The 13582-nt window shown below is 40.6% G+C and overlaps 2 protein-coding genes across 6 annotated transcripts in view; one reads left to right on the forward strand and one right to left on the reverse strand.

Moving 5' to 3' along the window:
• The first annotated feature begins 131 nt into the window (after nt 1-131).
• Nucleotides 132-9546, forward strand: PARP2 (poly(ADP-ribose) polymerase 2). The gene is made up of 16 exons (XM_037834432.1): nt 132-367; nt 1324-1467; nt 1780-1850; nt 2433-2483; nt 3890-3986; nt 4440-4515; nt 5149-5251; nt 5984-6146; nt 6410-6548; nt 7335-7398; nt 7480-7614; nt 7888-8015; nt 8204-8303; nt 8689-8787; nt 9035-9159; nt 9276-9546. Exons 1-16 carry the CDS (start codon nt 325-327, stop codon nt 9433-9435), a joined length of 1698 nt encoding a protein of 565 aa, XP_037690360.1. The 5' UTR covers nt 132-324; the 3' UTR covers nt 9436-9546.
• Nucleotides 9547-10102: 556 nt separating this feature from the next.
• Nucleotides 10103-13582, reverse strand: part of TEP1 (telomerase associated protein 1) — a 41383-nt gene continuing 37903 nt past the window's right edge. For all 5 annotated transcript variants that reach the window (XM_037834431.1, XM_037834430.1, XM_037834426.1 and 2 more), the window contains 4 exons: nt 12609-12714; nt 12286-12503; nt 12048-12152; nt 10103-11822 (listed from right to left, as the gene is read on the reverse strand). In XM_037834431.1, the coding sequence (XP_037690359.1) occupies nt 11700-11822; nt 12048-12152; nt 12286-12503; nt 12609-12714 (552 nt within the window). In that variant the 3' untranslated portion in view covers nt 10103-11699. The remainder of the gene's footprint in view (nt 11823-12047; nt 12153-12285; nt 12504-12608; nt 12715-13582) is intronic.

Genomic DNA, 13582 nt, shown 5'->3' on the forward strand with positions numbered 1-13582 from the left:
CCTGTTAGAGCCGCGTCTGGCCCTAGTCTCAGACCTTCCCAAGGGACATTGCGAAGAGTGACATGACGCACTCAGCCAGTAGCCCCACCGATGAGCTTCCCTCCGCCCGATAGAAAAAATCGTGCCTACGCTGGATTTATAAGATTCCCACATCTAAAGCCATTTCTCAGTTACGGTGAACTTCCCACTACACACGGCGATATGCAAATATAGCGGAAGTGTTCCTGAGGCGTGGTAAAGCGCGCGCGCGCTGAGAGTTCCCGCCCTGTGGTGCTGGGCTGGAGATGCCTGAGAAGTGGCTGATGACGGCAACGTTCGGGCTCCATGGCGTCTCGGCGGAGGAGGACCGTCAGCGGCCGTGCGACAGGTTCGGAGCTCACTGTGAGGGTTATAAATATTGCGAAATGGGAATAGAAGATGTGCCGCTGCGTTGGCCCCTCCGCTTTCCAGCGTCCCCTGACCCGCACTTCGTTAACTACCAAACTCGTTTTGGTGCTAAACTTACAAAGAAACTTTGGCTTTCAGAGACCCTTTTGGATTGCGGAATTGTGGATAAGATCTTGTAGACCTGCATGAACTAACGCTTGCTTGTATGCCAAGCGCTTTTCTAAGTACCTAATGCGCCATTTTACAGCTCTCTAAGGAAGAAAAACGCTTCCGATTAACTATGATTCACTGCTAATATATCATTTATTGTGAGATGCTTGTCAGTTTCAGTGATGTTAAAATGTGAGTGTGAGTCTTAGAATTGGTGAGCTATAGTACTCTGTATTACGTTCTTTAATGCATAGGTGCACCCTATAAATTAGATACTATTGTTATCATCCTTCGATTTTACAGTTGGGGCAACTGAGGTGCAAAATCAAATACCTTGAACAAGTTTCCACAGCTAGAAGAGACAGCTACTCTCATATTTGGAGGACCCAGGAGCAGAAGTAAACAGAATAATTCATGAGGGTTAATGTGATGAAAAATAAATCGTGAGAGATACAGACAATGCAACATTGGGATTGGGCCAAGAAGATGGGTCCAGGGCTGCGAAGGAAAAAATTGTTTCTATACTTAAAAGCCTGGGATGGTGAACTCACCAGAATCTTGAGACTTCCTTTAATTTCATTTCGTTTCTTTTTGTTTACTTTCTTAGGGAGCGTTTCCTCAGATTGTAATCAATGTGCAGTTATTATTTCTTTGCTAACTTTTACAAACCATCTTAAACCATTTCTTTGAAAGATGATGTATTTTTCCAAATAGAATCTTATTCGGTGTGTACTCATTCTTTCTTTTGTTTCTTCGTTTGCCCATTCTTGTCCTTTGCTTCTTTAGCTTTAAGTGAAACTGAGCGAGTTAATAATGGTAACACAGCTGCAGAAGAACCTCCTCCTGCCAAGAAAACGCGGGGTTGCCATAGGCAGGGGTTGAAAAAGGAGCCTGTGGCTGATGATAGTGACAAGATAGAAGACAAGCAAGGTCAGCTTCACATGTAGGCCAGGGAGGACATGGGCCAACAAAGGGTCTGGGGGAGGTGGGTAAATATGTTGTTCTTTCAATTCTTATTTCTTCCTTTCTTAAGAATGTAATTAATTTCTCTATCCATTGTGCATGCTACAGGACTAATCTACTTTATTGAATCTATTTTCATGTGTTTGAGATGGACTGAGATCTAGGCAGATCAAGATTGCTTGGGAAGGGCAGAATTAATTATGACAGTGTTTTGTCTAACCATGACAGCTACTTTTGATCCCCATACAAGTAGATATGATACATATCTTTTTGCCTCAGAATCTGTGAAGACTTTGATTTTAAAAGGCAAAGCTCCCGTGGACCCAGAGTGCACAGTCAAGGTGGGGAAGGTGAGACTCTGCCCATTATTTCTCAGAGAGCAGTATTGTTTGGTTATTGGAATTCTTGCTAGTATTCTTTTTAGACATCCTCACCAGAATATTGCTAATGATTGATTTTCTCCAAATCTGTGGGGTTTAGGGTTAATGATTGGGGTGTTTTTAATGTGGCTAACTTCTGGGGTTACCTCAGGCTTCTACCCCTCTCTTTCCAATCAGAAAATTGTATGGTTAGCAAGGAAGAACCTTCCTCTTTGTTCAAGTGGGATAATTTGCCCTGGAATGTCATGAGTTACTGATGATTGGGGAAAGGATTTGAAGAATACGGAAGAAAGGCTGCCTCTGGAGCAGGCTTTCTTGAACTGAGTTAGTATCATTTGTTTCTGCAATTAGAAAAAAGCAGCATGTTTTCATTATAGTAATGACAGGCTATGTGTAGAGGCAATATGTTTGCATTTCTTTCCCTGGAAGGTAGTATAGGTGGATGTTGGTAGTGCTGAAGAAGGACACCTTAAAGCATAAAAAAATTCAGAGCCCCACTTTTGATCTGATCAGGGCTGAGACTATACTAATGTCAGTTTTTTTCCTCTATAGGCTCATGTGTACTGTGAAGGGAATGATGTCTATGATGTCATGCTAAATCAGGTAAGGAGAGGAGCCATTCTATTTATGGGAATATCTTTTTATTATTAATAGAGTTCCCCAATACCCAGATTTTTAATTCTGAATTTCTTTATATTAGTCATACTTCCCCAGTGCATTCTGCCTGATAGAGTCCTCTATGAAAAGCAAATCTTTTTGCAGATTTCATGTCTTGTCTTGAACCTGTGAACCCCCTGGTCATATCCTTTTTCACACTTTATAATAGGTTGTTGATCTTTTTCTTGCTGGTTTCGAGGAACTTCATGTAATATGGAGAATAGCCCTTTGTGATATAAATTGCTAATATGTTTTCCACATTTACCATTTGCGTTTTGATTTACCTTATGGTGTACTTTTTTGCCCATGTTGAAGTTTTAAGTTGGTTAAATTTATTTTTTTATTTGTAATGAACGTTTATTTATTTATTTATATATTTATTTATTTATGCTGTTTGGAATAGATAATACATTTGCCTGGTTAATCTATTTCCTGGATATCTTTTCCTATTTGAGTCAACATACATAATTTTAACTGCTGCCTATTTGTTACCACTTCTTCCATTTGAAAAATCATGAGCAGATAGAAAAGATCTTTAGGCCCCTTTTTGTTCTAAAATCTTACGATTTTATAATGTGAGCAATGCAGGAGGTAGAGATAGGAAAGGGCAGCACATTTAGCAAAGAAGGATACCTAGATAGCCAAAGCTGGGCCTCAACAGCACAAGCTGCTGTGCTTTATCATAGACTGCTCCCTCTCTTCACTGTGAGCTCTTTTTTTTTTTTTACAGGATACCTCTTTTTAAATACTAGTTATATTCACTCTGAATGTTTCCAAGAAAGGTTAGGTATGGGAGAGATGTGGCAGTGGTTCCTGGATGTCCTTTTTCCCCTCCTCACATTGTCCTGCTCTCATCTCAGCTCATGTTGAAATTGTTGCAGCTCACAAACCAAAGCTGCAATTAGAAATATCAAAGAGTAAGTCTTCAGAATAAAAAAAAAGTATAAATGGTTACAGACTTTTGGGCATCAAAATTGTTTCCACTTGGGAAATGATTGTTGAGAATACACTGGGAGCTAGGAAAAAAAAACAGGCAGCCTAGGAAATGTCTATGGTGGGAGCTCAGACAGGAAAAAACCTGGAGAAGCCAATATAGGATATTTGAGGTTGGGTAGAAGGTTTTAGAAAGCTTCCTGGCTCTTGCTTCAATTACTAGGAATCCAAAGTGTAATATGTAAAGTCTCTTCCTTCCTTGTATCTTTACACTTTCAGGAATCTAATTTTCTTATCTCATGCTGTCCTTTTCCTATGGAAATACTGGTACCTGTAACCATGGAAGAGTCTTTGGTTTATATGGCTTCCATTTGCAAACCTGTCTCCTTTTATGTGCTTATTTCTCTCACTTGTCATAGACCAATCTCCAGTTCAACAATAACAAGTACTATCTGATTCAGCTGTTAGAAGATGATGCCCAGCGAAATTTCAGTGTTTGGATGAGATGGGGTCGAGGTAATGACTTTTATTATGGATTTTATGAGTTGTTCGGAAAGCCGGAAGCAGCTTAGTGAGTAGCCAGAGGATCCTGTGGGTTTAAATTGGTTAAATGGAGGCTCTGCAGTTTGGGAGGGGCTTAGGAATCAATCTGGGCTTCTTGAAATCAGGAATGACAGGCATCCTTATTAGGAAGTTCCCACTGAAAAAACCAACAGCAGTCCATTGATGCTGAGAACTCTCCTGCTATATTGCTTTGCTAGTATTGCTCATAGACTATGACAGTTAGCAGGTAACTTGTTTCACCATGATCAGGTCCCTAGGCCCTTTTGCTTTTCCCTTATTTTCCTGCCTATTTGTCAAATTTGCTAAGCAGGGAGAACTTAGTTAGAGAGCTGGCTCATTATTATTAGGAAACTTTTCTTGGGCTGGGGGACAGGGACCATCTTATGCCTGGTATTTACTTTGCAGTTGGAAAAATGGGGCAGCACAGCTTGGTGACTTGTTCAGGGGACCTCAACAAGGCCAAGGAAATCTTTCAGAAGAAGTAAGTACTAATTAATGAATACAAAAAAAAATGCCTTTTTGGGATTTGTCTTCTTTAAGAATTTTGTAAGTGTGATTTGGCCTACATGTTAATATCTTTCCCTATGACATTCTGTTACTAGAACACCAAACTGTATCCTTAGTGATTAAATCAACCCAGAACCTTGAAATAGACTAGAAACAGAAGTATTTAATATATTCAACACATGACAATAAATATAGGAAGTTTGGGAAAAGTGGAGATCCTCATGGAGTGGGGAAGATCCAGCTAGAGTTTAAAAATCTCTTCTATGATGTGGATGAAGAACTTTCTGGAATCTCTGGGAACATGTTTCTTTCAGAGAAAGGATGGGATCTTTTGTCTTAAATCTCAGTGGTGATTGTGTTGTTTTTCTGCCTTTGGGAAGTCCAAGGGTCCTTCTCTTCCATTTTTTGTTCCCTTGTCTTGAGCATTTTGTCCATTTAGGTTCCTAATTTAGAATCCAGGAATTACAGAAAGTTGATGTGTAAAAGAGTTCTTTGTGGGAAATAAAGTTTTTGGAGAGGTCCTGTCTAAAGAAATAGATATAAACCTATCCCTACCAGTAGACTCTTGTTTGTAAGATTTTCTTTCTCACTACCTTGGACTCTACAGATTCCTTGATAAAACAAAAAACAGTTGGGAAGATCGTGAGAAGTTTGAGAAGGTACCTGGAAAATATGATATGTTACAGATGGATTATGCCACAAATACTCAGGTAGACTCTGTTCCTTTGGAGAAAAAGCTGTTTCCTTTTATCAGGGTGAACTCTAGGAAGGATGGCTAGATCAGATCTTGGACCTGAACAAGCCAGGATATCTTGAGTCACTGCTATTTCTCCCCTAAGGAAAGGTAACAGTTCTCTCAGGAATAACTCTTACAAATCTTTGCAATTTGAAGGGGCTGTAAGAATGAGGATAGAATGTAGCTTTCTAATCTCGTATTTACTTGGGTGCTTGTAAAATCTTAGACCCTATTTCCAGAAGTTTAAAGTTGTGGATAAAGACAGCAGTAATAAATAGTCACACTGATAAAACTACATTTAAAGTCATCTTTACCTCTGGATTATGTGCTATAGTGAAAAAAAAAAAAAAAAAATTAAACTTGACAAACTAAGAGGTGACCGGGATGGTGAAAACTGCCACATATCTGAAAAACAGAGAAATCTTAGTCTCTTTAAGGTAAAATATTTCAGGCATAATAGTTGACTTTGAGTACTTGAAGAGTTATTATATCAGGAGGGTCTTTTGGGCTTATTCTGAGCATTTGTGGGGGGCAGAACTAGTGCTAGAAGATAGAGGTCACTCTGAATGATTCTAGTTAGGTTAATGGAATGGGCTTGTTTTCAAGCAGAGGCTGACTGGTATTTATCTGCCAGGAATATTGTAGAGCCAGTCCTTGCAGGAAGCTTAAAATAGATGCTTTCAGATTTTATGATTTTTTGTTACAGGATAAAGAGGAAACAAAAGAAGAGGAATCTCTTAAACCCCTTTTGAAGCCAGAATCACAGCTAGATCTTCGGGTCCAGGAGCTGATAAAGTTGATTTGTAATGTCCAGGCCATGGAAGAGATGATGGTAGAAATGAAGTATGATACCAAAAAAGCCCCACTTGGTAGGACTTCAGATTCTGACCTACATTCTTTCTTCAAATTTTCTAGTTTCTTTAATGGGTTGTTTTGTCACCCTCAATTTAAAACTTAACCTGATACTGTTGAATGAGTAAAAGGGGACTTGGAGGTGAGACATTGGGAGTGGGGTGGGGTAAACCATTTTGAAAGTTGAAAGGTTCTGAGAGTCTTTTGGGGGCAAGGACATAAGGGCAGTTTGTAGGACTGGACCCTATTTGTGGAGTCTGATTTCTGGCTGTACATACAGGGAAGCTGACAGTGGCGCAAATTAAGGCAGGTTACCAGTCTCTTAAGAAGATCGAAGATTGTATTCGGAGTGGCCGGCATGGACGAGCTCTCATGGAAGCATGCAATGAATTCTACACCAGGATCCCACATGACTTTGGGTGAGGCCTGTGCTATTACATCACTTTGTTCTTCTACCCAACTATACCCCCTAAATCAACCAGCAACAACAATAATCTTTTTAATCTTTCATTCCTAAGGAAATGATCAGCTTGAACAGAGCCCAGATGATTTATAGATAGCCTGTATAACCAGCTTACGAATATAGGATACATTTTCCTAGACTGATTACATCCATATTTTCTAACCAAGTAGAAATTAACTGACTTAAGAGAGATGGGTCTAGCTATTCAATCACCAACTAAAACACCTTTGGGAAAATCACCCCCTTTCTCTTTTTTTTTAAATGACTAGAACTACAATGACATCATTTCTGTGAACTCAAATGATATTATTAGGTCCATAAAAAACATATTATTTTTGTTGATTCTGTGTTCTCATTTTTATTCCTTCTACTGCTTTATAAAGCCCTGTAACTAGAAATAATAGGTCTACCTCTGCTTCTAGACAGGACTACATCCAAACTATTCCTTATTAATGTTGATATACCTTATTAGAAAGGAATCCTATAGAAAATTTGTACCCTAGTGCCAATTGTCAAAATTGTATAGCTTCTTTGTTTCTTCCCAGAGTATTTATATATATAATACCCTTTAATAGACTTGAAAGTTTGAGTCATATACAGATCACTTTTTCTCTCTCAAATGAAAAACCCCAATTTCTCATACCTGTTTTCTAAAGGACCTATCTTAATTATGTTATTTTTAGTCATTTACCTTTTGTCCATACATCTGAGAGCTCATTATGTGTTATATCTCTGCCCTTAGACTCCGTGTCCCTCCATTAATCCAAACAGAAAAAGAACTGTCCGAAAAAGTACAACTACTAGAGGTAAAATACGTGTGGATTGAGAGGTATTAAATCTCTTGACCCAGATTCCTCCCACATTGATTCTGGATCTCATCTCATCAGGCATTGGGAGACATTGAAATTGCCATTAAGCTGGTGAAGACAGAACTGCAAAGCTCAGAACACCCACTGGACCAACACTATAGAAACCTACATTGTGCCTTGCGCCCTCTAGACCATGCAAGTCGTGAGTTCAAAGTAAGAAAATCGATCATTTATTTTCCTACCCATGCACTCCATCCTCCCCCACTCCACTGCTCTCTGACTACTTTGAGTTAAGAGCAGACTATATAAAAGGACGTAATTTCTGTTTAACTAGGAATGTCGGTAGACAGAGCTCTTTCTTACTGTCTTGTAAGAGTGTTAGGGAGCAGAAAGGCCTGCCAGGTTACACCAGAAGCCATGAGGTTCTTCTGCTTGCTTGGTCTCTTTTAGGGTCCACATCAGCCATTTCTTTCATTTATTTCACAGGTGATTTCACAGTACCTGCAGTCTACCCATGCTCCCACACACAATGACTATACCATGACCTTGCTGGATGTTTTTGAAGTAGAGAAGGAGGGTGAGAAAGAAGCCTTCAGAGAGGACCTTCATAACAGGTCTGAGTCAGGCTCTGGATTTGGAAGACATTCCCTGTCTTCACTACTCTCTAGGCCTTGCCTGAAGTACATTTGTAGAATTTATAGAAAAGAGTGACAGAGGCAGCTCTTGGTGTTTTTCTGCTCATGGCTTATGTTTGCAGAAGAGCAGCAAATAGTACAAGTTGACAGTAATGGCTTTTCCTTAGGATGTTGCTATGGCATGGTTCCAGGCTGAGTAACTGGGTGGGAATCCTGAGCCATGGGCTTCGAATTGCCCCACCTGAGGCCCCCATCACAGGTTACATGGTGAGTAGAAATTGAACCCTAGAAGGAAGTACAAGGGAAAAGCATATGATGTCTTCAGTCCTTTTTTCCTCTCTTTTTTTTTTTCCTAGATTAGGGTCTATTAGGATTTGGTGATACCTCTTACCAAGAATTAAAACAGTTCACTTATAACCCTGGCACTTCTTACTGTGTTCCTTTTTCCTTAAATTCCTAAAAATATTCCTTCTTTCCCCATATAGCAGATATTCACAGAGACTTCTACCCTCTCTGGAAGAGAATTGTGGAGGGAATAGGAAAAGGATCTATATTGTGTTTAAGAAAATGAAAACACAGTGTCAATGGCATGAGCCTTCTTCTAACACAGTGGGTTAAGCAGCTGATCTTGGTATTTATTTGTATATTTCAGTTTGGAAAAGGAATCTACTTTGCCGACATGTCTTCCAAGAGTGCCAATTACTGCTTTGCCTCTCGCCTAAAGGATACAGGACTGCTGCTCTTATCAGAGGTGAGGCATGAATCATCAGTGATCACTAGTTTATTATTAGTTCCTGTTTAAAAAAAAAAAAAAAACAACTTTGACTTCAGAACCAAGAGGCTGGGAGAACATGAAAGAAGAGCCAAGTGCAATTCCCAATGCATTGCATTCCTCTGCTGGAGTAGGGAAGGAAAATGGTGATGGGATTTTCTGTTTGACTTTAAAGCCATCCAGTTCTCAGTAGGATGTGAGCAGTCAAAGATACCTTGCCTTGCAGGTAGCTCTAGGTCAGTGTAATGAACTTCTAGAGGCCAATCATGAGGCAGAAGGATTACTTCAGGGCAAACACAGCACCAAGGGGCTGGGCAAGATGGCTCCCAGCCCTGCCTGTTTTATCACCCTGTGAGTATTCAGAGCCAGGAGGCTCAGACAGCTCCTTTAAGATAAAGCTTTCTATTTCCTCTGTTCCAACTTCTGAACCAGTGGCTACTGTTGACACACTTTCTTCCGTTTTTCAGGAATGGGAGTACGGTACCCTTAGGACCTGCAAGTGACACAGGAATTCTGAATCCAGAGGGTTATACCCTTAACTACAATGAATTTATCGTCTACAACCCCAACCAGGTCCGTATGCGGTATCTTCTAAAGGTTCAGTTTAATTTCCTGCAGTTATGGTGAATATGTGTATTAAATAAACAAGAGAAGATACAACTTTCAAGCAAGAAAATAGGCATTGTGGTACTTTTGAAATAACTGATACTTTATATAATAAAAAACAGAACAAAGCTACCACTGCCTTTGTCTTTACTTTTACAAGTACATATTTCTGATATGAGTGTATTTTCATTCTTAGGACAGAAAGTACACATTGCTGTCTATATCACACAGCTTACTCAGGATCCCTCCAAGTTACTCAGGATCCTGTTCCTTTACAGCAGAACAGCCTCTGCACACTGAGGGATACTAATGGGGAACTAATGCTTTTCCCCATTTTATTTGAGGTTTCTGCAAACTGTAGTTCGTTGGGTATTATTTCAGGAACTATAGAGGTAGCCTAGACTGAACTGTTTCCATTTTCCCCATCCAGATCTTCTCATTTGCCTTTTCTCCCTGTTTACCAACTGCAGACCAGATCTCCCAGCACTTAACATCATAGGATTTAGGACATGTCCAAAACTTTGGGCAGCCCTTGGAGAACTGTCACTATACCTAAATACATCTCAGGGAGGAAAGGAGAAATAGAATGAGTTTTTACTCTACTGTGCTCCACCTAATAAGTACCAAAGCCCAGGTCAGATCCAGAGCCTTCCTGATGACTTATAAACACATACAACACAGACACATGCACAGATAACATACTTCTTTAATTAATAATGAAAGAATTTTAAATGAACACAATAGCCGGTGACTTTTAGAGATGAAATTACCAATTTCTATTAAAATTTTAAATGTACATACCCTTTGACCTAGAAATTACAGATGTACATGTTTGCATAGATGATGTCAGATGAAGTGAGAGCAAAATTCAGCACCCCTGAAATCCCCAAATCCTCAAAACTTACTTCATGCTCAGAGCATAGTGGCATTTCCCTAAGAAAACCCTGGCAATCCAGGATAAAATCCCTGTTACAGCTATGGCTTATCTTACCCAAGTCCTTGAATTCTTAGACACAGAAGACATTTCCTTTTTCCCCAACCCTTAGAAAGGGCCTCAAGGAACTTCCCCTCCCAAAGAATAAAATTGTAGGAAAATAAGAAAGTTCTAGAACTTTTTCATAAGAGGCTCAAAGTCTATAGTAAGTTCATGGGTATGATTATTCCAGCTTTCAGCTCAAGTTTAATCTTTGTGAACTACAAGTTGAAAGTACTTTTGTGATCTCTGGCAAGAATGCCAATTATTATATTGACTAATGACCATGAATGGCCCTGTCAGAGCTGTGAGGCGCAGAAGACTCTAGTTTCAGTGCCCTGGCTTCTTACCTCACATCTGAAAGTTAACTCTGAGAAGATGAGGCTGTTTCTGCTAGGAGAACTTAGTGTTGTTATCCCAGTCCTATCCCAGTTCTTGCTAAATGCCCTAACTGGGGGCACTGTTGACTTACTCTTCCTTCCTTCAGTCTTGCTTGGCCAAGTGAGAGGTCTTCAGCTCCTGTGCTGGGTTGAATACTGTCCCCCTAAATTCATATCCATCTGGAACTGTGAATGTGACCTTTTTTTGGAAAGAGGATCTTTGTAGATATAGTCATGTTAAGAATGAGGTCATACTGGATTAGGATGGACCCTGATCCAATGGCGGTGTCCCGATAAGAGAGAAGTTTGAACACAGGCACACAGGAAAAACACCATATGATAACAGAGGTAGAGACTGGAATGATGCAGCTACAGGCCAAGGAATGCCAAAGATTGCCAGCAACTACCAGAAGCTGGAAAGAGGCAAGGAAGGATTCTTCTCTAGAGCCTTTAGCGTAAGCATGGCCCTACCAACACCTGGATTTCGGACTTCAAGCCTCTAGAACTGTGAGAGAATAAATTTTGTTATTGTAAGCTACTAAGTCTGTGGTAATTTGTTATAGTAATTTCTTTAGAAACTAACTCTTCATTCAAACAAGCGCCTCCCTACATCATCCTCATTCCTACTCCTGGCAGGAATGGTATCCTAGGGTTCTGGGACCAGCAAGTGACACAAGAATTCTAAAGCCTAGTTTGAAAATGTGACTACTAAAGATCTGGTATACTTTCTTGCAGTGCTAGTAAAGATGAATGTTAAATCAGAAAAGAAACTTATTAGGACATCCATATTCTTCCCTCTTGGTCCAAATCCACACGAAAACACAGGCAGGACTGCCCTGAGATTTCTTGACATTTTTATAATCATTTTAAGAAAGCAGCTTCTGGTGTCTTCAGGCTTTGCATCTCTAGCACAGGTGGTAGAAAGATCAGCTTCACTCCCAGGACAGAAAATATACATTGCCCTGTGCATCTCCCACCATGAGCTGCAGGGTAGAATTAGGACCCAGCCAAGGTTCCAGGCAGCTCACTGCCCCTTCACAGCGGAACAGGCCCAGCTACAGCAGGAAAAAAAACAGGAAGATGAGCGCTCAAACCTACAGCCTCCTTACTAACTTGCTTTTCTCTCATATTAATGCCTTTTCTTCAGAATCGGGCTAGGATAGGACATCTGGGCAAGAAGGGTAAAAGAAACAAGGATGTTGACCTTTTGCCCTTTCTTACCCTCAGCTGGCTCCCTGTGGCATCCTTCTCCCTTCCCTCCCTTTTATATACACACTTACCAGTTGCATGCTGGGTCTCTCCCACAGTTTAACATCTCTGTCCTTTGAAGCTGTCACCAGCAACTCAGGCAGCACATGAAGGGCTGTGACAGAGCCAGAGTGGATCTTGGAGGAGAAGAGGGAGAGAGCAGTATGGTAAGTTCTCAGTGGGCCCTCCTGAGTTGAGGAAGCACCACTGTCTGCTGTATCAGATCTAGAGCCCCCTACCTCAGGATGGTGACCCTTCCCGCAAACTCACCTTTCTGCGCTGCCGCGTCTTTAGATCTGGGGTTGCTGGCCAGCTGTCCATGCTGGTGTCTAATTCCCAACATGTTGTTGGGTCTGTGTCTGGATTTGGGGTTTCAGGCTTATTTACTTTTTTCTGCCAGATGTTACCCGTGGTCCATTCTCCTTCGGGGGTACATTCGGCCATGTTCCATAGCATCCCATCAGAGCTGGCACACAAAAATGAGGACTCTGCCATTCCGAGGGCAGAGTTGGAATCAGGAAAGGTCTCAGGCCTCAAGCATCTTCCTGCCTGCCCTAGGCCATCGTCCCTCGGGACATCCCATCACCACTCACCAGATGCAGGTTTGGCCTGAGTTATCCATATTAAGGCCCCACTAGGATTCTCTAAGTTCAGGTTGAAGTCCAGGCTCTCTTCAAACTCTCCTGATTCCTTTTGCCTCTTTGAAAAGATAGATTATTTTGTTTGGTCTACCTGTAATCATTCAGGTAGCCCAGAAAATGTAATAGTTTTCTGCTCTGGGCTGGTCAGGATTTTTTCTTTTAGGCTAGAAGTTAGATATAGTAAAGTACGTGAATCTTAAATGTACATCTTGATGAATTTTTACACACAAATATGCCCATGCAATAACTCCCCAGATCAAGATGTAGAACATTTCCATAACCCCAGAAAGTTCTCCTCATGCCCCTTCCTAGTCAATACCAGAGCACCTCCACCACTACCACCCCCAGAGCTAAACACTATTCTGACTTCTATCACCATACATTAATTCTGCCTGGTTTTGAACTTCATTTAAGTGGAATCATATGGTATGTACTTTTTTTGTTATGGTATGTACTCTTTTGTGTCTGGTTTCTTTCACTAAACATAATGTCTATGAGATATGTCTATATTGTTCCAGTTATCAGTATTCATTACCGCATTCTTTTTTCTTGCCATTCAGTGTTCTATGTAAATATACCACAAATTATTTATCCTTTCCCTGTTTATAGATATTTGGATTGTACAGGCTGTTATAAATAAATAAAGCTGTTATGAAATTCTTGTACATGTCTATTGGAGAACATATGCACTTATTTCTCTTGGGAATATAAGTGGAATCTCTGGGTATTGGGTAGACTTTAGTAGATAACCTTTCCAGGGACAAGAGGCTCCCAGGAACCTATATATGCAGTGACCATCCAGCTTTGGACACACCCAAACCAGCAGATGGGGAGTGTCTATGAGGCAATGTCTAAGTAAGATGAGAGAGACAAGATGCAGTCCTTGCCCTCAAGATGCCAGCAGTCACGGTAGCAAAGACAGACAG

The sequence above is a fragment of the Choloepus didactylus genome, chromosome 4 (genome assembly GCF_015220235.1).
Source record: "Choloepus didactylus isolate mChoDid1 chromosome 4, mChoDid1.pri, whole genome shotgun sequence".
Taxonomy (NCBI): Eukaryota; Metazoa; Chordata; class Mammalia; order Pilosa; family Megalonychidae; genus Choloepus; species Choloepus didactylus.